The 20,243-nt window shown below is 40.0% G+C and overlaps 1 protein-coding gene across 1 annotated transcript; it reads right to left on the bottom strand.

Annotated features, from left to right (window-relative positions):
* Positions 1-1,002: 1,002 nt before the first annotated feature.
* Positions 1,003-17,173, bottom strand: LOC131025845 (uncharacterized). Its single transcript, XM_057955630.1, has 2 exons — positions 15,596-17,173; positions 1,003-3,258 (listed from the first exon to the last, which is right to left on the bottom strand). Exons 1-2 carry the CDS (start codon positions 17,171-17,173, stop codon positions 1,003-1,005), a joined length of 3,834 nt encoding a protein of 1,277 aa, XP_057811613.1.
* Positions 17,174-20,243: the final 3,070 nt, after the last annotated feature.

Below are 20,243 nucleotides of genomic sequence, written 5' to 3'. Positions count from 1 at the left end.
AAAAAGAGTACTCGTCTAAAAAAGAAAAAGTGTTTAGAAGCTGAAGTGGGAGAATCTCAGAAGCTCCGGCCGTACCATTGCCCCTAGAAAATCCCGGCTTCACAACACAAGAGGAAACAAAAGGAAACAAAGAAACCAAAAGGGAGGGAAGAAACGAGCCGGCCTCATCGACGTCTGTCATAGAAGGATCCCTGGCCGGTAATACGCCGTCGCCGAGGCCCTCCTCCAGCCATCGAACAACCAAAGAAGAGGCGCCCACCAAGAAAAAAATCTCAGGAGAATCAGACGCCTCAAAACAACAAACAAGAACTGTCATAGAAAGAGCCCCGGCCGGTGATACGCCGTCGCCGAGGCCCTGAAATAAACCTCCAAGAAGGCTCATTCTCTGCAGCATCCTCAAGAACCAGGTGGTGCGAGTTAAGAGGATCACAGCCGGTGATACGCCGTCGCTGAGATCACTCCCCCATCACACGAATAGAGGTCAGGAGAGATAGTCAAAACTGCCGGTGAGATGCCGTCGCCGAAGACTCGTCCATCCCAACCCCAGCCAACAATTTCCAGCCAAAAGTCCACGAGACACAGCCCCAAACAAGCCCCCCAACTGTTTGCGAAAATGCCGCTGTAAGAACCTATCCGCCCACGACCATCCTTGCCCACGTTTCTTGTTATCTCTCTAAAAATATTGTAGTCACGACCTTCCAGCCCATCAGAAATCAAACGCCCATGGCTCAGCTTCAACCAATAGTCCCACCCATCCCAAAAATGAAGAGAAAGCACTCCTAAAATCAGCTCATCAATGACGGAAGCAGCTGAAAACCAAACTAAAAAAATGCACAGCATGAAGCTAGCCAGCCAACGAAGCCCAAACCTCCGCCTAACACTCCCCACAGCCCATCGCATCATGCTCGATACAAAGAAGCATAAACCATCAAAAAACCCGTAGTGACTGCCAACTGTTCGAAGAAAGGCCTGAACAGCCAACCGATCAACCGAGCCCATCAATTACCTCACAATACGAACATGGTTATGGGAAGCCATATCTTTACGCACCGCAATAGAAATCTCATCAATTTCATGTGGCCACCACCCCTCCACACGGTGTTGATTTGCCATAATATCAGCAGCCGCATTCCCTTCACGAAAAATGTGCGTCACCTTAAGCCTGAAAGATGACAAACACTTGAGGATAGATTTCCATGCCGCTGCAAACCTCCAAGGAACATCAGACGAGCGTTTCTGCAGCAGGTTAACCACATAAATGGAGTCAACCTCGATCCACAGATCAAGCCAGCCACGAGCATGGGCGATTTGAATTGCACTAATGATTGCCAGGAGTTCAGCTTCAAAAGCGAACCCAACTCCACCCTTATAGTGAAAGAACCCACGAACCACATTCCAATTGTCATGGAAGACACCCCCCGCAGCAATGAGACCCGGCGCTCCAGCCGCCGATCCGTCAGTATTTACTTTAATCCAAGGCGGGGAAGGCGTCGACCAGTAAATATTTACAAAATCCGGGGGAGGAGAAGGCCTCGATCTAACGCCAATATGTCGAAGAATGAGGTAGTCTTTCCAGTTGTTATCCATATGGCCAAGCTTCTGAAAATTATTATCCATGTCATTAAAAGCCACCTTAATCGTGTGAAGAATACGGGAAGCTTCAAAACGCTGATTATCATGAATACATCTGTTCCGTTGCATCCAAACCGCCCACAAGAGCGTGATGATCCCAGCTTTCCAGAAGCTTGTAGTAAGGGAGCTAAGCTTATAATTCCAAGCTTCAGCCAAAAAATTGTGAATACCAATCGCATCCAACCCTTGTTGATAATGGAACCAATCCAAAAACGAAATCCAGACATCTCTTACCCGGTTATAGCTCCAGAAAAGGTGATCAAGAGTTTCAGCCGCTTCATAATAGATCGGACAAAAATTAGGCGTACTCATGCCCTGCCGAATAAGACGATCGCAGGTAGGCATACGGTTGTGTAACACTCTCCAACAAACCAACGACCTTCTAACCGGGATGAAATTTTCCCAAAGCCAAGTCCCCCAAGAGACGCTGGGAAAACGGCTGCAATGATTCTTAAAGGCCAGAGCCGCCGTGACGTTTCCATGCAAAGAAGGCTTCCAGAAACGTACATCTTTCTCCTCCCCCAAAGGAAGCAACAAAATGTCACAAACCACTTCTGGAAAATTGTTAATAAAGGCCTGCGTAAAGTGCCACACGCCATTATGGAAATAGTCCGCCACCGACTGTTGACAAAACGGGGCCATAAACGGAGGAATATTACATCTGCTAGCAAGGCTGTAGCCGAGCCATTCGTCATGCCAGAAAGATGTAGTCAAGCCATCCCCTATATGGGTGTAAGTATTACCAACGAGGTCGTCAATTTCCCCTTTTAAACCCAACCAGATCGAAGAAGGAGCAATCCACTCTTTTTTACCACAAAAGCGATCAAGATAGCGATCCCGAATAATGTCGAAGCCAAAATCCCGCCCCTGAATTAACTTCCACGCCCTTTTCATCAAAAAACACTTATTAAGCAACTTGAAGGAACGAAGACCGAGGCCACCTTCATGCTTCGGAGCACAAACCCGGGCCCAGCTAACCGGACAAGAGGCCGTTTTTTTAATGTTTCCTGTCCAAAGGAAATTGCGACAACAGGTATCAAGATCATCGAGCAGGGAATGAGGCCACTTGTATATCATCATAGAGTGTGTGAGTGAGCTCTGAATAACCGATTGAATCAAGCATAGCCTACCCGCCATTGAGAGATGAAGCCCCTTCCAACGTGCAAACTTATTCAGAATTTTATCATGTATGGCACGGAGATGAGAAGCCCGCGCCCGCCCCTGAAAAATGGGAACACCAAGATAATTGAAGGGAAATCTACCAGGCTCAAACCTGAGGATGCCCTCAATCGACCTCTTAGTAGAAGACGGGACCTTGTCCGTAAAGAAAATATGAGATTTTTCTTGACTCACAATCTGACCCGAAACAGAGCCATAAAAATCCAAAATTTTCCAAAGAGTGTGAGCATTGTTAATGGTAGCCTTGCAAAAGACCAGAATATCGTCAGCATAAAGAAGGTGAGTGGTGAAACTCTTCCTTCTGCTCCAAGACATCGGCACCAAATGGCCAGAATTCACACAATTGCTGAAAAGAGTACTCAACACGTCTTCCGCAATGCCGAATAAAATAGGCGAGAGGGGATCCCCTTGCCGAACACCACGAGAGCAGGCGAAGTAGCCATGAAGCTGTCATTATATAAGATGGATATACGAGCAGAGTGGAGAATGACTTCAATCCAGCGAATAAAATTGTTGTGGAAACCCGCGACTCGCAGAATGTTAATCAAGAAACTCCAATTCAGGGTGTCAAACACTTTCTTGATGTCAATTTTACACGCCATATTCTGACCTTTACCAGTGCGACGCATGCAATTAAAGCCCTCAGAGCCCAAAGTAATGCAGTCGTGTATCGAACGACCACTTATGAAGCCAAATTGCTGAGGAGAAATGTAATGACCCGACTTTTAATTGAGGATTTAATTCTTCTAATGACTGATTTAAGGATTTATTATGATAATTAGGGTTCGACATCCATTAATAAAATACAGACTTATATGAATTTGATGATTTATATACGTGATGATTTATTTTAGTGACACTCAAAATATATTTTGAGTCCATTAATTTATTATCGATGATTTAACATTGAAGTGTTAAATATAGATCTTTTAAATTGATTGTTAAAGTGAGCCTATGCGATTATTTAATTTATTTAAATGGCAAGCTAAATTAGATTTTATACTTCAAATGAAGAATTTGGCTTATATGTATTAACGTATTTATATGAGTTTCGGACTACATAATTATTGAATTGGGCTCAAAAGTTTATTTAATTATTTCTTCTTTAAAGCCAACCCCACCACTTCACCATTTTCACACCACCATATCAGCAAGATTTACGAGACAAAAATTCCACAAGCATGCTCAAGAAAGTCCATATTCATACTTATCAAGCTGAAGAAAGTCCATATTCATACTTATCAAGCTGAAGAGAAAGTCCATGTTCATACTAAAGCTGAAAAATTTTCACGATCCTCACCACCCCCATTTTTCTTTTATAACCTACACCATTTTTCACCTAAAAACCCCACCACTTCACCATTTCTAAATTCTGCAGCCTAAGTTTACACAGCAGATTCGCAGATTCAGAGACAACAACATACACCACATATCTTAAGGTTTTTTCTCCTTAAGCTTATTTCAGTTAATCTGTGCAGCGAACCACCAAAGCCACATACAATTTCTTGATATTTCTCTATGTGTTTACATATGCACTTATGAACTGAAATATTTATAAACTGAGTGTTTAATTTGCAAGAAAAGAAATTCAGATTTGATTAAGCAATTACAGATTACAGTATGAGAACGATATGTGCTAAGAATGCTATGTGTGAACTGATTTGAGGCTTGACTGCTGTGTGTGCGTGTGAGTCGAGGTCAGGGAACGGCAGCCGCGGTGGCTGCCGGTGGTCGACGGAAGGCGGCTCCCCGCCGTGGTTCCGATCTGCCAAAGGAAGGAACAGAGGAGAGGGTTTTCAAATTTTAATTTAGAAAAGGGAAAGGATGAGGGAAGGAAAAAGAAAAGGAGAGAAAGGAAATTAGGGTTACCTGTTTTCAGACGGCGGTCAGCGGCGGAGCCATGGTGGCTCGTCGTCGTCGGCGGCAGCGGTAACGTGACAGCCGTGACGTCGCCGTTGCTCCGATTCAGCCAAATCGAAAGAGAGAGAGAGGAGTTTTCAGTTTTAATTTAGAAGGGGAAAATGATAGAAGTTAGGGTTTTACCTGGGCTGTCTCTGGCGACGGCGGCTCCTTAACGACCGTGGGCCTGTGCTGCCGGTGAGAGGGAGGGCGACGTGGCGGCGCGGCTTACGTCGTGTCTGCCGGCGTGTGTCAGTGAGATAGAGGCGAGAGGGTGAGAAAGAAAGAGGGGTCAGAGAGGAGAGAGCGAGTCGAGGGAGAGAAGGCCGACGCCGGTCTCCGTCCGGCGGGCACCGCCGTTGAGCGGCGGCGGCGGATAGAGAGAAGAGAGTGCCGAGAGAGAGAGTAGAAACTAAAAAGTGAGGCGCAGGTGTGTGTGTGTGTGAAAATGTGTATTGTGTGTGTTTATTTAGGGTTTGAGGAATGATGGGCTTTGGGCCTATTTTTAATTTAATTGTTTGGGCCTTATTCAAAGAAAAACATGATAGACTTAATTTATCTAATTAATTTGGGCTTATATCTATTTAAATTATTTGAGCTCTTAATTATTAATTTAAATTGAGCTTGATTAATTTAATTATATATATTGACCTTTAAATTAATTATTTAAATGGAGTTCTTTTATTTCAAGTATTTTTACAAATGGACTTTAAAATAAAATATTTTGAGTTAAACTCTTATTTAAATTAATTCTTTTCAAATGACTTATTAATATGGATTATTTGAAAATGATTAAATTATTTTAAGTATGAGAAAGAATGATCTATGATGATTTAATTTGTCTATGTGATATTGTTTGATTTGTTGTTAAAAGATGGAATATTTGACTTGATGACGTGAGTAGAACGAGTTATGATTAATGCGCATGTTGATGTTCGAATAAATAGTTTCGAACCTAAATGATAGTTATGTGATAAATGTTTTGAGTTTAAGGTTTTGACGAGATAAGATTAATATGGATGCTAGAACCCTAAAATAATTAAAGGAGATAGTTTAGCTCAGAGACCTATTTTCTTTTCTTTCACGACTTCTTCTCAACTTATCGATTCTTCGTCAATAAAGGTCCAGGCGGGAAGTGATAGCTAAAAAGGGAAGTAACTCTACGCCCGTTGTGGGAACGAATAAGGTGGGCTTTCTTAAAACACGTATATAGAGATCCCCTGCATACAGGCCTCTTATACGAAATGAAATGAATGACATGATATGACTGTATTCTTTCAAATGGTGAATGGTTTTATGAAATGAAATGTTTATGGAAATGATTAAATGATGAATGGTTCTTATGAAAGGAAAGGAAATGTTTATGAAATGATTGTCTGCCAAAAATGTTTATGTTTTATGTATGTATCCTATCTGTGTTGGTTCGCCAACTATAAAGGAAATCGAATTCGGACCCTACGCTAGACGAAGGTTTGCTAGTAAGGGTTAACGTGTACACTCATGGAGACTGTGTGTCGCTTGCGACCGGTCTTGGCGTCCGTGGAAGGAGGCCTCCTTCCCGGCGCGTAAAAGGAACAGATATGGATCATATAGACAGAAAATGGGATGGCCATCCAACTTTATGAAATGAAAGAAAATGTTTAGTAAGCACAGGTCCTTCAAGTAAAACCCTGTGTGTTACTGTTGGCAGTACAATAAATGATATAAAATGTTATATTTCCGGCATATGTTCACTGAGTATTTTTACTCAGCCCTGCATGTTGTTTTCCCTAATGTGCAGGTTGAGCGGGTGATGGAATGGAGTGGAGTTGAGCGGATGTACCCTTTTGATGTAGAACAGTAATGTAACCTTGAGTATACATCTTCATATGTATAACTCACACGTATTTCCGCTGCAAGATACTCTGATTATGCTAATGTTTTATATTAAGTATGATACTCTTTTGTTGGGTAATCCACTTCGATGGGCCTCCCCGAACGAACATCTTGTATTTGCCCAAGTGATAAGTTATGATCCTAGTGTTATATAATAAATGTCTCTTTTCGTAAAATGTTTGATTGTTAAGTAAATGCCCCTTTCTTTCCCCGCTTCTTAATCCCCTTCCCGAGTCATAACCCCGGTTAAGCCATCCTTAGGGATTGCGGGCTGTGACAAAGTGGTATCAGAGCAGTTCGTTTGCTCTGGCCCAAAAATTTTCCTTCAAAAGCCAAGTCTAGATCGAGTCATTTGACTTAAATGAATCTTATGACACCACTCAACGCTCCATTGCATCACGCTCAATCAGGAAAAAGGTAACTGTGGTTTCAATCTTTTAATAAATGTTATGATTTTAAACTGTTGCAAGAACATGATTGTGAAAGATATGCTATGAATGAATGTTGAATGATTTACGTTGGTATGACAGATTTGATGCGTACTATGTTAATACGATTCGAGGAATGAATGATAATGAACACGTTTTCAAGGAATGTAGATTGTTATAAGTTTTATGATCACATTTGCAAAAGAACATAGATTGATGGATTTATAGGGTATCCCTATAACCTAGATGCTTGAGAATGACGAATCAGAAAATGAATGAACATCACGAATGTTTTGGTTTCCTTCGGGAGACTGTAGTTTCTTTGAAACTCAAAGATAGACTGAAAGGATACGTGCCACGTTGAAAGTAAGTCAACGAAAGGTGACATGAGACAACTTCAAGATGGACGTTACACCACGAAGGTTTTAAGCATAGTCTCTACGTTCGAAAGTTCACACATGACAGAATATCAAATTGACTTCGTTTCATGATAAGTTGTAGAAAGAATATGGTTTGACTGTTACATTACTATGTTGTAATATGTCTACTTATGTAAAGAATGTTGAATGTTCAGAATATGAGTCTAGAACAAATGATCCTAAGTTTGAGCTATTAGCTTACTGTTACGAACTTAAGTTTTGTTATGTAAGTATGATGAGAATTTAGAAGACCCATAATTACCAAAGTCCGGGATGATGTTTCCCGTGTAACTGGGAAGTGATTTTGTTGGACCTGGCCAGTCCACATGATCCAAATCTCAGTAGACGTCTTTTGGGTTTATAAACCCCTGTATTTCAACTTCAGTTAAAAAAAAAAATCAGATGGGTTCTCACTCTAGGTCATTTTGTTCGACCTGGTAGTTACTTCTTTCTACCATCTGGTTATTTATTTGAGCTTCTTGAACAAATTTTCTGCAACACTTTATTTTGATATCATTTGAGATTTGAGCTTGTGCAACTTTTGAGTTGTTCTAGTATATTCTTTTGATGTATACGACTAAGAAGCGTTAGTATATTGACTTAGTAAGTCACCCAAACTATAGCTTGGTTAACTGTCCATCAGTTTGTGTCTAAAATTAGTTGACATTAGTTCTTCTCCTATGATTATTATCAACCATACATTTTGTTAGCAATTTATAGTACAAACCGTAAGGTTTGAGAATAAGGACTTGAGTTATTTTGTCTATGCTGATTTCACGATGGAATCATGGAAAAGTGTTACGCATGTGATATGAGAAAAGGAATGTATTGATGATCGTTTTTCTTTGAAAAATAGAATGTCTGGTAGATGAGAAGCTAGAAACGAGATGGGGACAAAAATGAACCATTACGATCTCGAGTAAAGCTTGTTATAGCTATGAAACCAAGAATCCAGTTGAGGGTAAACTCTAGATTAAGACGATGAAGAGAACCTGTGATTTTTTTTGTACCGCACAAAAAAAAAAAAAAAAACGACTTCATGTGTTGCGTTCCAGTTGACTAGATCTACAGATTTTGGTGGGAGGCCAAAAGAAAAGCAATGACTCAAGAATGTTAGCAAACTTGTCTTAGTAAGACTATAAGACGGACACATATTACATATATATTTTTTTTTTATATATATCTGCGATAGGAGGAGAGAAACGAAAAATGTTCAATCTAAAGCAAAACAGGATATCTATGACCTAGTATGACCACATTTGTTGTGGCATGTCCGTTATGCCCCACAATAGGTGGACACCAATGAAAAGATCCAGAAGAAGTTTCGACCTGGCCTAAAGTATGAGATAAGAATGGCATTCGCCAACCACGTTGAGTTTACGTACTTTGAATTGCTCAGCAAAACTCTAGACGTCGAGGTAGTTATGCACGGGGATCACCCGACACAAATTCAAACTGAACAAGGTGATCAAGACATAAGAAACTTTTCACCCATAGAAGGAACGATGATAGTAACACGTAGTTATATGAACCTTTAATTGAATGTAGGATCACTTAAGGTGGTAGCGAATAACTTGATGTTATACCAATATGGAACGTAGATGTAACCTTAAGAATGGACTGGTTAGCTGAGAACAATATGCTATGATTTATGCAATGAATGGGAAATCTCCTTCAAACCTCCAAGAATAAACGCTTTAAGTTTTCACGAGATTAGTATAAGGAGCGGATACCAGTTATTTCATATATACAGGCCATGAAGGTGATAAATAAGAAACATTACCAAGCTTTCCTTGTATACCTAAACGGATGAGCTAGCACAGAAAGGACAGTTGAGGACGTAGAAGTTATACGTGAATTTCATTATGATTATCCGGAGAACTTACCAAGACTGCCACCCAATAGATAAGTAGAATTTACCATCGACCTAGTACCAGGATCGACACGTGTATCAAAAGCATTGAACAAGATGACTCCAAAGGAATTGGAGAACCTAAAGATCCAATTGCAGAAACTACTAGACCTAAGTTAGATCATGTCTAGTGCATTCCCACCGGGAGCGCATATTTTGTATGTTATGAAGAAGTTAAAAAGGTGCACAGACAATAGAGCGTGAAACAAATTAATACTCAAGAATGAATATCCTTTACTGAGGGTAGATGAATTGTTTGACCAACTCAAAGGTGCAAATGTGTTTTCCAAGATCGATTGAGGATCGGATGTCATCACCCAAGACAACTTTTAGAACGGGTTATGACCACTACAAGTTTGTAGTTGTGCCATTCAAGCTAACAAATGCCCAGATATATTCATGGGCATCATTGATAGAGTATTCCACCTTCACCTGGATAAGTTCGTCTTAGTGACTCCAAGAATGAAGATGAACATAAGGAACATTTAGGGACCATGTACACAAGTACTATTGGGTGAACGAATTTATGCCAAATCAGTAGGTGTGAGTTTTGCTCAAGGAAGTGGCATTTTCTGGAACATATTGAATGATTTGAGTTTATATATGTGTTTATAGTTATTAAATATTGCACGTATAATTTACTTAGATTAATTTGAACACCAAGGTTCAAATTTGATGAAGGCCGTGAGTCATAAGGCCAGAGACGAGCGATGCTCGATTTTAATTGAGTTATTTTGAGCATGCCAATGTGTTTAGAATAATTAAAAATATTTGTATTTAAATTTTTGGAATTTATTTCCATTAAATACGAATTTTCTAACTATTCGATGATTTATTAAGTTGAGATATGTGGAGTATGTGAAGTCATGTAAGTGAACTAGCAGTGCATATGAGTTAATGCTATGTTAGTAAGACTATATGAATTATTTGAGTATTTATGAGATGAGCATGATTAGTAAGTTATTGAGCTTTTTTCGAATTGCATGAGAAATGCATATAAAATGGCTAAGTATGAGAAATTAGCATGGATTAGATTTATTAGTTTAAATGAGATAAATAAATTAGAGAAGCATGATAATTAATTATAGTTGGAATTTAGTATTTAATTACAAAGTCCGAGATTTAATCGAGAACTATGAGCATGATAAATGGTTAAGATATAATTTATTATTTTGAGTTTGATATCGATTATGTGTCTAAATGGAGTGAGTGTGAGAGTTATGAATAACGCACATAAATGTTGGTATCTGACACTCGAACAATTGGTGTCGAGTATAAATGATAGTTTACTGATAAAGAGTTTTGATGATTTTGAATTGTAGTGCTAGAGATTCTAAAACCTGATAAGGAATTTGTAGTAGCTGATGAGACAAAGAGGATGGGTTGAACCCATAAAGGATTATGATTTTGGTATTAACCATCACATGGACAAGACCAATGTAGTAGATGATACAGTGAGCCGGAAGGCCTCGTCTAAGATATGATAAGATGATGATAGAAGTGATTAAACCACCCAGCTTGAGGAAAATTGTGGTAGGAGCACGAAGGAAGGATGAGAAGTTACGAGTAAGAATAAGGATAAGAAATTTCAAGAATTACAACGACGAATCAGATAATGCTATCTTCTTTGAAGGGAAGATATGCATCTCCATGACAATGAACTTAAGAATAAGATAAAGCCATGGCACCCTTATACTATCACCAAAAAGCACTAAGATGTATTGAGATCTAGAAAAAAAATTCTAGTTAGGAGGAATGAAACGAGATGTAACCTCATTTGTTGAAATATATCTTGCGTGCTAGCAAGTGAAGGTTTTATAACATATCATATTGTTACTTTGAGTCTTTGAGCTCATAAAGTCTAGATTAATATCGTGTTTGGGACAAACCGAACCCTTAACGAACTAATGGATTTGTCGAGATGGATTTTTCGACTTAAGCAAAGGTTATCACGAAAGGGGGTAGCCAATGCCCACATGACTTGAGATTCCGTCGAAGAATGAATAAAAGTTTATAACGGCGTTTTAGGCTGACTGCCTACATGCTCGAAATGGTTGGTCTCCTTACAAACTATTTAAGTTGCCTTAGGAATGCTTTAGAGATATTAGTCGTTATAGTTCCGCTTAAACGACATAGAAATTACTAATAAGGTATGTTGAGGACGACCAAGCTAAACCGGGGTGAAAGCTGAGAACATGTTTTTGCCACTCTTTGTGAGACATATAATACCAGTTATCAATCGACTATCGATAGGTTAGCAAATGAGGCGTTATACGTGAGGAAATATAGATCACCACTTTGTTGGGATGAAATGACTAGATGATTGAAATCATCCGTCAAAATTTGATAGTGAATAAAATAGGGGCCATGATTGACAGAGTCATATGTTGACAAATGACAAATTGACCTATGATGTGAAAGTGGAGAGATAATTTCCATAAAAGTTTCTCCATCAAGAGAAATCATTGGACTCAATGTGAAGGGTAAACCTAAACCCCGTTTTATAGGCTCATACGAGATTGTAGAAAGGATAGGCCCAATAACTTACTGTTTGGCGTTAGCGCTAAGCTTTGAGAATGTGCGTAATGTATCCCATGTGTCGCAATTAGAGAAGAATGTTTACGATTCAAAGCATATGATCCATAAGAACAACATTGTTATTAGTCAATATTTGAGTTACGAAGGAAGATCCAAATCTTAGATCGGGAAGTTCAGGTACTAAGGACTAAGTCGATACCGATAGTAAGGGACCTATGAATATATCATGGTCAAGAATAGACTACGGTCTAACAGGAAAGTGAAGTACTCAGAGTTATTTTCTGAGGTACAAATTTCGGGACGAAATTTCTTTTAAGGGGGATAGTATGTAATGACCCGACTTTTAATTGAGGATTTAATTCTTCTAATGACTGATTTAAGGATTTATTATGATAATTAGGGTTCGACATCCATTAATAAAATACAGACTTATATGAATTTGATGATTTATATACGTGATGATTTATTTTAGTGACACTCAAAATATATTTTGAGTCCATTAATTTATTATCGATGATTTAACATTGAAGTGTTAAATATAGATCTTTTAAATTGATTGTTAAAGTGAGCCTATGCGATTATTTAATTTATTTAAATGGCAAGCTAAATTAGATTTTATACTTCAAATGAGGAATTTGGCTTATATGTATTAACGTATTTATATGAGTTTCGGACTACATAATTATTGAATTGGGCTCAAAAGTTTATTTAATTATTTCTTCTTTAAAGCCAACCCCACCACTTCACCATTTTCACACCACCATATCAGCAAGATTTACGAGACAAAAATTCCACAAGCATGCTCAAGAAAGTCCATATTCATACTTATCAAGCTGAAGAAAGTCCATATTCATACTTATCAAGCTGAAGAGAAAGTCCATGTTCATACTAAAGCTGAAAAATTTTCACGATCCTCACCACCCCATTTTTCTTTTATAACCTACACCATTTTTCACCTAAAAACCCCACCACTTCACCATTTCTAAATTCTGCAGCCTAAGTTTACACAGCAGATTCGCAGATTCAGAGACAACAACATACACCACATATCTTAAGGTTTTTTCTCCTTAAGCTTATTTCAGTTAATCTGTGCAGCGAACCACCAAAGCCACATACAATTTCTTGATATTTCTCTATGTGTTTACATATGCACTTATGAACTGAAATATTTACAAACTGAGTGTTTAATTTGCAAGAAAAGAAATTCAGATTTGATTAAGCAATTACAGATTACAGTATGAGAACGATATGTGCTAAGAATGCTATGTGTGAACTGATTTGAGGCTTGACTGCTGTGTGTGCGTGTGAGTCGAGGTCAGGGAACGGCAGCCGCGGTGGCTGCCAGTGGTCGACGGAAGGCGGCTCCCCGCCGTGGTTCCGATCTGCCAAAGGAAGGAACAGAGGAGAGGGTTTTCAAATTTTAATTTAGAAAAGGGAAAGGATGAGGGAAGGAAAAAGAAAAGGAGAGAAAGGAAATTAGGGTTACCTGTTTTCAGACGGCGGTCAGCGGCGGAGCCATGGTGGCTCGTCGTCGTCGGCGGCAGCGGTAACGTGACAGCCGTGACGTCGCCGTTGCTCCGATTCAGCCAAATCGAAAGAGAGAGAGAGGAGTTTTCAGTTTTAATTTAGAAGGGGAAAATGATAGAAGTTAGGGTTTTACCTGGGCTGTCTCTGGCGACGGCGGCTCCTTAACGACCGTGGGCCTGTGCTGCCGGTGAGAGGGAGGGCGACGCGGCGGCGCGGCTTACGTCGTGTCTGCCGGCGTGTGTCAGTGAGATAGAGGCGAGAGGGTGAGAAAGAAAGAGGGGTCAGAGAGGAGAGAGCGAGTCGAGGGAGAGAAGGCCGACGCCGGTCTCCGTCCGGCGGGCACTGCCGTTGAGCGGCGGCGGCGGATAGAGAGAAGAGAGTGCCGAGAGAGAGAGTAGAAACTAAAAAGTGAGGCGCAGGTGTGTGTGTGTGAAAATGTGTATTGTGTGTGTTTATTTAGGGTTTGAGGAATGATGGGCTTTGGGCCTATTTTTAATTTAATTGTTTGGGCCTTATTCAAAGAAAAACATGATAGACTTAATTTATCTAATTAATTTGGGCTTATATCTATTTAAATTATTTGAGCTCTTAATTATTAATTTAAATTGAGCTTGATTAATTTAATTATATATATTGACCTTTAAATTAATTATTTAAATGGAGTTCTTTTATTTCAAGTATTTTTACAAATGGACTTTAAAATAAAATATTTTGAGTTAAACTCTTATTTAAATTAATTCTTTTCAAATGACTTATTAATATGGATTATTTGAAAATGATTAAATTATTTTAAGTATGAGAAAGAATGATCTATGATGATTTAATTTGTCTATGTGATATTGTTTGATTTGTTGTTAAAAGATGGAATATTTGACTTGATGACGTGAGTAGAACGAGTTATGATTAATGCGCATGTTGATGTTCGAATAAATAGTTTCGAACCTAAATGATAGTTATGTGATAAATGTTTTGAGTTTAAGGTTTTGACGAGATAAGATTAATATGGATGCTAGAACCCTAAAATAATTAAAGGAGATAGTTTAGCTCAGAGACCTATTTTCTTTTCTTTCACGACTTCTTCTCAACTTATCGATTCTTCGTCAATAAAGGTCCAGGCGGGAAGTGATTGCTAAAAAGGGAAGTAACTCTACGCCCGTTGTGGGAACGAATAAGGTGGGCTTTCTTAAAACACGTATATAGAGATCCCCTGCATACAGGCCTCTTATACGAAATGAAATGAATGACATGATATGACTGTATTCTTTCAAATGGTGAATGGTTTTATGAAATGAAATGTTTATGGAAATGATTAAATGATGAATGGTTCTTATGAAAGGAAAGGAAATGTTTATGAAATGATTGTCTGCCAAAAATGTTTATGTTTTATGTATGTATCCTATCTGTGTTGGTTCGCCAACTATAAAGGAAATCGAATTCGGACCCTACGCTAGACGAAGGTTTGCTAGTAAGGGTTAACGTGTACACTCATGGAGACTGTGTGTCGCTTGCGACCGGTCTTGGCGTCCGTGGAAGGAGGCCTCCTTCCCGGCGCGTAAAAGGAACAGATATGGATCATATAGACAGAAAATGGGATGGCCATCCAACTTTATGAAATGAAAGAAAATGTTTAGTAAGCACAGGTCCTTCAAGTAAAACCCTGTGTGTTACTGTTGGCAGTACAATAAATGATATAAAATGTTATGTTTCCGGCATATGTTCACTGAGTATTTTTACTCAGCCCTGCATGTTGTTTTCCCTAATGTGCAGGTTGAGCGGGTGATGGAATGGAGTGGAGTTGAGCGGATGTACCCTTTTGATGTAGAACAGTAATGTAACCTTGAGTATACATCTTCATATGTATAACTCACACGTATTTCCGCTGCAAGATACTCTGATTATGCTAATGTTTTATATTAAGTATGATACTCTTTTGTTGGGTAATCCACTTCGATGGGCCTCCCCGAACGAACATCTTGTATTTGCCCAAGTGATAAGTTATGATCCTAGTGTTATATAATAAATGTCTCTTTTCGTAAAATGTTTGATTGTTAAGTAAATGCCCCTTTCTTTCCCCGCTTCTTAATCCCCTTCCCGAGTCATAACCCCGGTTAAGCCATCCTTAGGGATTGCGGGCTGTGACAAGAAACAACAGAAGGTGCCACCTGGTTCAGACGAGAAGCCAACACCTTGGAGACAATCTTGAAGAGGAAGTTGGATAAAACAATAGGCCTGAGATCTGCAACCGAACACACCACATCCTTCTTCGGGATCAGAACAAGAGTATTCGAGTTACAACCTTGGGGCAAATAACTATGCCGAAAGAAAGTCTGGACCGCCTCCCAAATATCACTCTTGATAATTTGCCAGCAACTTTGGTAAAATTTTCCAGAAAATCCGTCAGGGCCCGGAGAACTATTCGAATCCATAGCAAAGACCGCCGCAGTGATTTTCTCTTCATCCGGCAAGCGAACCAAAAGATTGTTTTGAAGGTCGGAAACAGAGTTGTCGATGACCGCTTCAACCGCCACAATGTCTTCCAGACCATGATGATCAGCATTGAACAGGGTAGAGAAATAATCGACAATATGATTGCCAATCTGAGTTTGATCAAACACCTGTTCACCATTAACTTCGAGGTGAGAAATAATGTGAGGCTTTTTCCTGTACTTAAGCATGGCATGGAAGAAATTAGTATTCCTATCCCCATCCTTCAGCCACGAAATACGACTCTTCTGCTGTAGAAGAGAGTTTTTACGGCAAAGGGCGGTATTAATCCTTGCTTGCGCAGCAACCTCCTTATCAAAAAGATACTCCGTATAGCCATCCGAGGCAATCTGCATTTGTATATCTAAAAGCTCCTGCTGCGTGTTCATAAGCATGGTGTCTACATTACCAAAGGTGCTTTTGTTCCAGTTCCTGAGCTCCTGCCTCAATCTTTTGAGTTTCGCCATGACTTTGTAAATTGGACAAGCAATATCCATCTCTAACTCCCAAGAGTTTTCGACAGTTTGCAAGAAGTCGGGGTGAAGAGTCCACATATCCAGAAATCTAAAAAATTTATTCCTCCTCGGAGCGTCAATGCTACAATGAAGAATCAACGGGGAATGATCCGACGTATTTCTAGGAAGGATCTGGGAATAAATGTTCTGCCAAAGCGCCGCAAAATCCTCAGAAAAAAGAGCCCTGTCCAAAATGGATTCCACATGACTTGGCATAAAACGACGGCCAGACCACGTAAAACGAAGGCCAATCGAAGGCGCCTCGATGAAGCCACTAGCATCAATGAAATCAGAAAACTCCGTACAAGCAGTAGCGTTAGGGAGGCAGTCACTACTTCTTTCATGAGCTCCCTTGACCGCATTAAAATCACCCATCATGATGGCATTACCCGTCAAGTGAGTAAGAAGATCGATCCATAACTGACGTCTGTTTGTGTAGTCATTATCGCCATGGACAACCGCCACTTTGAAGCTATGGCTGGACCAAATGCAGTTCATGATAATCACCTGGCCAGAGGAAAAAATGATATATGTAACCATGGAAGGATGCGAAAAAACCCAAATGTTAGATCGCATGTTAACACGAGAATTTTGAAAACAAGGCACAAGATTAAGACTTCTCCAAAACCGTGTGCTGGTTTTATGAAAATCCGACTTGGGCTCAATAATCCCAACAATCACCGGAGCAAAAGTACGACAATGCTCCGTTAAAACTCGCTTGGATTCGTTCGAAATGCCCCGGACGTTCCAGACGAGAACATTCATTAGTACGAATGAGAAGTCGTGGGCGGGTTTTCCCCCGCTTCCACTTCCGCTGCCCAAGATTTGGCAGCCACGCTGTTCATGATCCGGTCACTTGGGGAGCTCCCAGAAGTAATGACAAAAGCCCTTGGTTTATTTCCCGCCTCCCAAGCCTGGTACAGCTTGTTTTTGATATACTCTTCTGACTGCTGGTTTGGATTTTGATCCACCGACTTACAGAGCCTGTTCTTAATGCTGTCCTCTCCGCGATTAGCATTTTTCTTGGTCGCGAAGTCCTTTGGAGGCCTACCGCGTTTCTTGACTTGAACCTCGGCGCTTTGAGTTTCCTCTGTTAAACGCTGTTCAACCAAGGAATTCTCCTTTGCTTGATCAACCAAGGAGTTCCCCCTTGCTTGATCGTGAGTATGTGTAGTAACAGTCGAAGCCTTTTCCGAGACGGCATGCCGATCCTCCAGCTCCTCTTCCGAGCTAATTTCTTCCACAATGCCTTCCAAAAACTCCTCCTTCTCATTCACCGGGGTGGGAATGACCTGCAAATCCAAAATCCGTTTCCCATCCTCTCTTTCCTGAGAAATACCCTGCTCGACCGGCTCCCTGCCTCTCTTTCCAGATGGAGAACCATCAGCCTGTCCCTTTCTCCCGTCCACAGCATTATCCTGTGCCAGAATCTCAAATGAATTTCCAGTAGCAACCTGTGTTTGTTGAACATTCTGGACTTCTTTGTTTTCCGTAGGCCGACGCTTTATTTGTTGCCAAGTATTATCATTGGTCGCTTTGCCTTTGTCGAAGTCCTTCTTCTCTTCTTCTTTGTTATGCCGCTTTACTTTTTTGCATTTATCAAGCGAGTGACCAGTGATTTTGCACTTCGTACAATAATCTGGCAGTTGCTCGAAGTCAAATTCCACATGGAAAGATCGTTCATCCCCATCAACCAAAAGAGCTTCTGGTAAAGGCCTAGAAAGGTCAATCTCGAGAAGAATTCTCGCGAAGTGCCCTACTTCTCCTTGCGCAGAGACATTATCAACCCTTATAGGAGTGCCCAAGGCACGACCAATGCCGGTAATAACATCTAAAGTCCAAAACTCCAAAGGTAAGTAATAAATCCTCATCCAAACTTCACAAAGTGAAGAAATTTCCTTGTAAGGATCAAAGTAACGAACCCATTCTCTTAGCCGCATAGTCCCAAACGAGAGTTCCCAACTGGTGCTCTTTTGAACAACCGCCTTATCTGCCTCCGAGGCAAATTTAATCGTGTAAAAACTCTTCCCCATAGGAATAATTTGCCAGGAATTCTCCACCTTCCAAGTATTTTCAAGTTCCTGCTTAAGCTCCATGAGAAGCCTTGGTTTCTCACCCTTACGAACCATTAGTCTTCCAATCAAAGCGTGCGCAAATTGATTCACCTTGGTGACAAGATGTTCTTTAGGGACCCGCAAAGTAGGTATAGCTCCCGACAAATCCGGTTGTAGAGCGGTATATCTATGAACCAAAACATCTGGCTTACGTTCAAGTTTCTGTGGTTTCGTAATTTCTGCAAAGGACGGAGGTATCGGCCGGTTAGACTCCGTCGCCGAAGTAACCTCCGCAGCCTTTTCAGAATCATTCGAAACCCTAACTCCAAGATTCACGTGCATGCTCTCATTAACTGTCTCCAAACCCTTGTTGGGTTGCTGATATTCTGTGCTCATCCGTCCATCAGTCTCCATGATAATCAAGTCTTGCCGGTGAGGTAACGTTCCAGCGTCAACAGGAACTTGCTGAGTAGGAGAGCGCTCCTTTGACATAGCCCCCCGATTAACCGGAGAGAAGTTGTTAGAAACTTGTGGTAGACGAAGACCTGCTCTGTCCGATGACGGGGAGGTCCGCGCGTGATTCTCCGACGTCGGAAAATCGACCATGATGAAGGCGGCGCGACTAGGGTTTAGTCGCCGAAAGTTTCATGCTCTCATCATTTTAAAGGTGGTGATTAATAAAATTATATTAGAAAAAGAGTAGAAAAATATTTTATGGATAGATGAAAATAAAAATTAAAAAGATATTTTATAAACAATATTTAATTTTGATCAAGATCCATTGTCGCACCATATGGTGTATTAATCAAGCATAAAATTGAAGTTTCCACGTATTCATAGTCTTAAAATTTGATGTTGACCACAAATCAAAGTTTCTTAATTAAGTCCACGACTATCATACATAAAAGATTATATTTATAGAGACCAAATGTACTACTATAAAAGTTGTTGTGTGATAGAGATATTGTTTGTCACGAATGAGTAAGTACAAGTGTATTGAGAAATATATCATCAATAAATTTTTTATTTACTTTTTAGAGTGTTGTGTTTTGAACAAGGTCAGCTGATAATGAGTCAGCTTGATGCAGATCATATTAGCAATCTCACTAACTGCTCGTAAGCTGACCAATTGAACAGATAACTGACTTGTGCAAAATGTGGTGGTTAGTTACTCGCTTTAAAAAATCTCTCTTAATCAGTTTTTTGCTTTACAGATAACTTGTTGCAACTTAAGCGGATTGCTACCATTGGATACCTATTAGATTTTAATCAGTCTTCGACATGCTGCTTGCTCTCTGATTCTCAAATTTCAGTGTGCACGAACTTGCACCTTATTCTCTGAACTACATTCTTCTACTCTAACACCGATCTAGAGTTGGAGTTTTGATTGAGTATAAAATGTGATTTTCTAACTAATTAGCACAGTGTTACAATAAGAACAGTGGGTATAAAGTTTGCTCGATTATAGACTTAGAATACACTATTTGATTGCCTTAAACTAAGGGAACATATATACTCTTGATCTGGAGAGACTGAGCTTGTAATTTCAGATTAGAGTTTGTTTACACTATAGAGTCCCTTCTTTGAAAATACGATGTAATCTTGTGGATGTAAGCTTGAAGGCTAGATCACTTCAAGAATCAAATTGGCAGCGTTTCCGATAGTCACTCTATTGAATGCCTTAGGGTATTTTAGGTGAAGGCTTGAATATTTTCGTTGGAGATAACATCTTCAAATCCTCGACCGCTGGCTTCGAAAAATCTTCCCGTTTGACATAATAA

The sequence above is a fragment of the Salvia miltiorrhiza genome, chromosome 5, assembly GCF_028751815.1.
Source record: "Salvia miltiorrhiza cultivar Shanhuang (shh) chromosome 5, IMPLAD_Smil_shh, whole genome shotgun sequence".
In the NCBI taxonomy this organism is placed as follows: domain Eukaryota; kingdom Viridiplantae; phylum Streptophyta; class Magnoliopsida; order Lamiales; family Lamiaceae; genus Salvia; species Salvia miltiorrhiza.
Note: the sequence above shows the minus strand (reverse complement) of the source record. Positions and strands in the feature narration are given on the sequence as shown.

Excerpts from the sequence above, each read along its gene's own strand:
- LOC131025845 (XM_057955630.1), bottom strand. The coding sequence starts at position 17,173 with ATGAATGTTCTCGTCTGGAACGTCCGGGGCATTTCGAACGAATCCAAG. Across the intron at positions 3,259-15,595 it reads TCTTCAAGATTGTCTCCAAG|CTTCATGGCTACTTCGCCTG; the intron begins GTGTTGGCTTCT and ends ATATAATGACAG.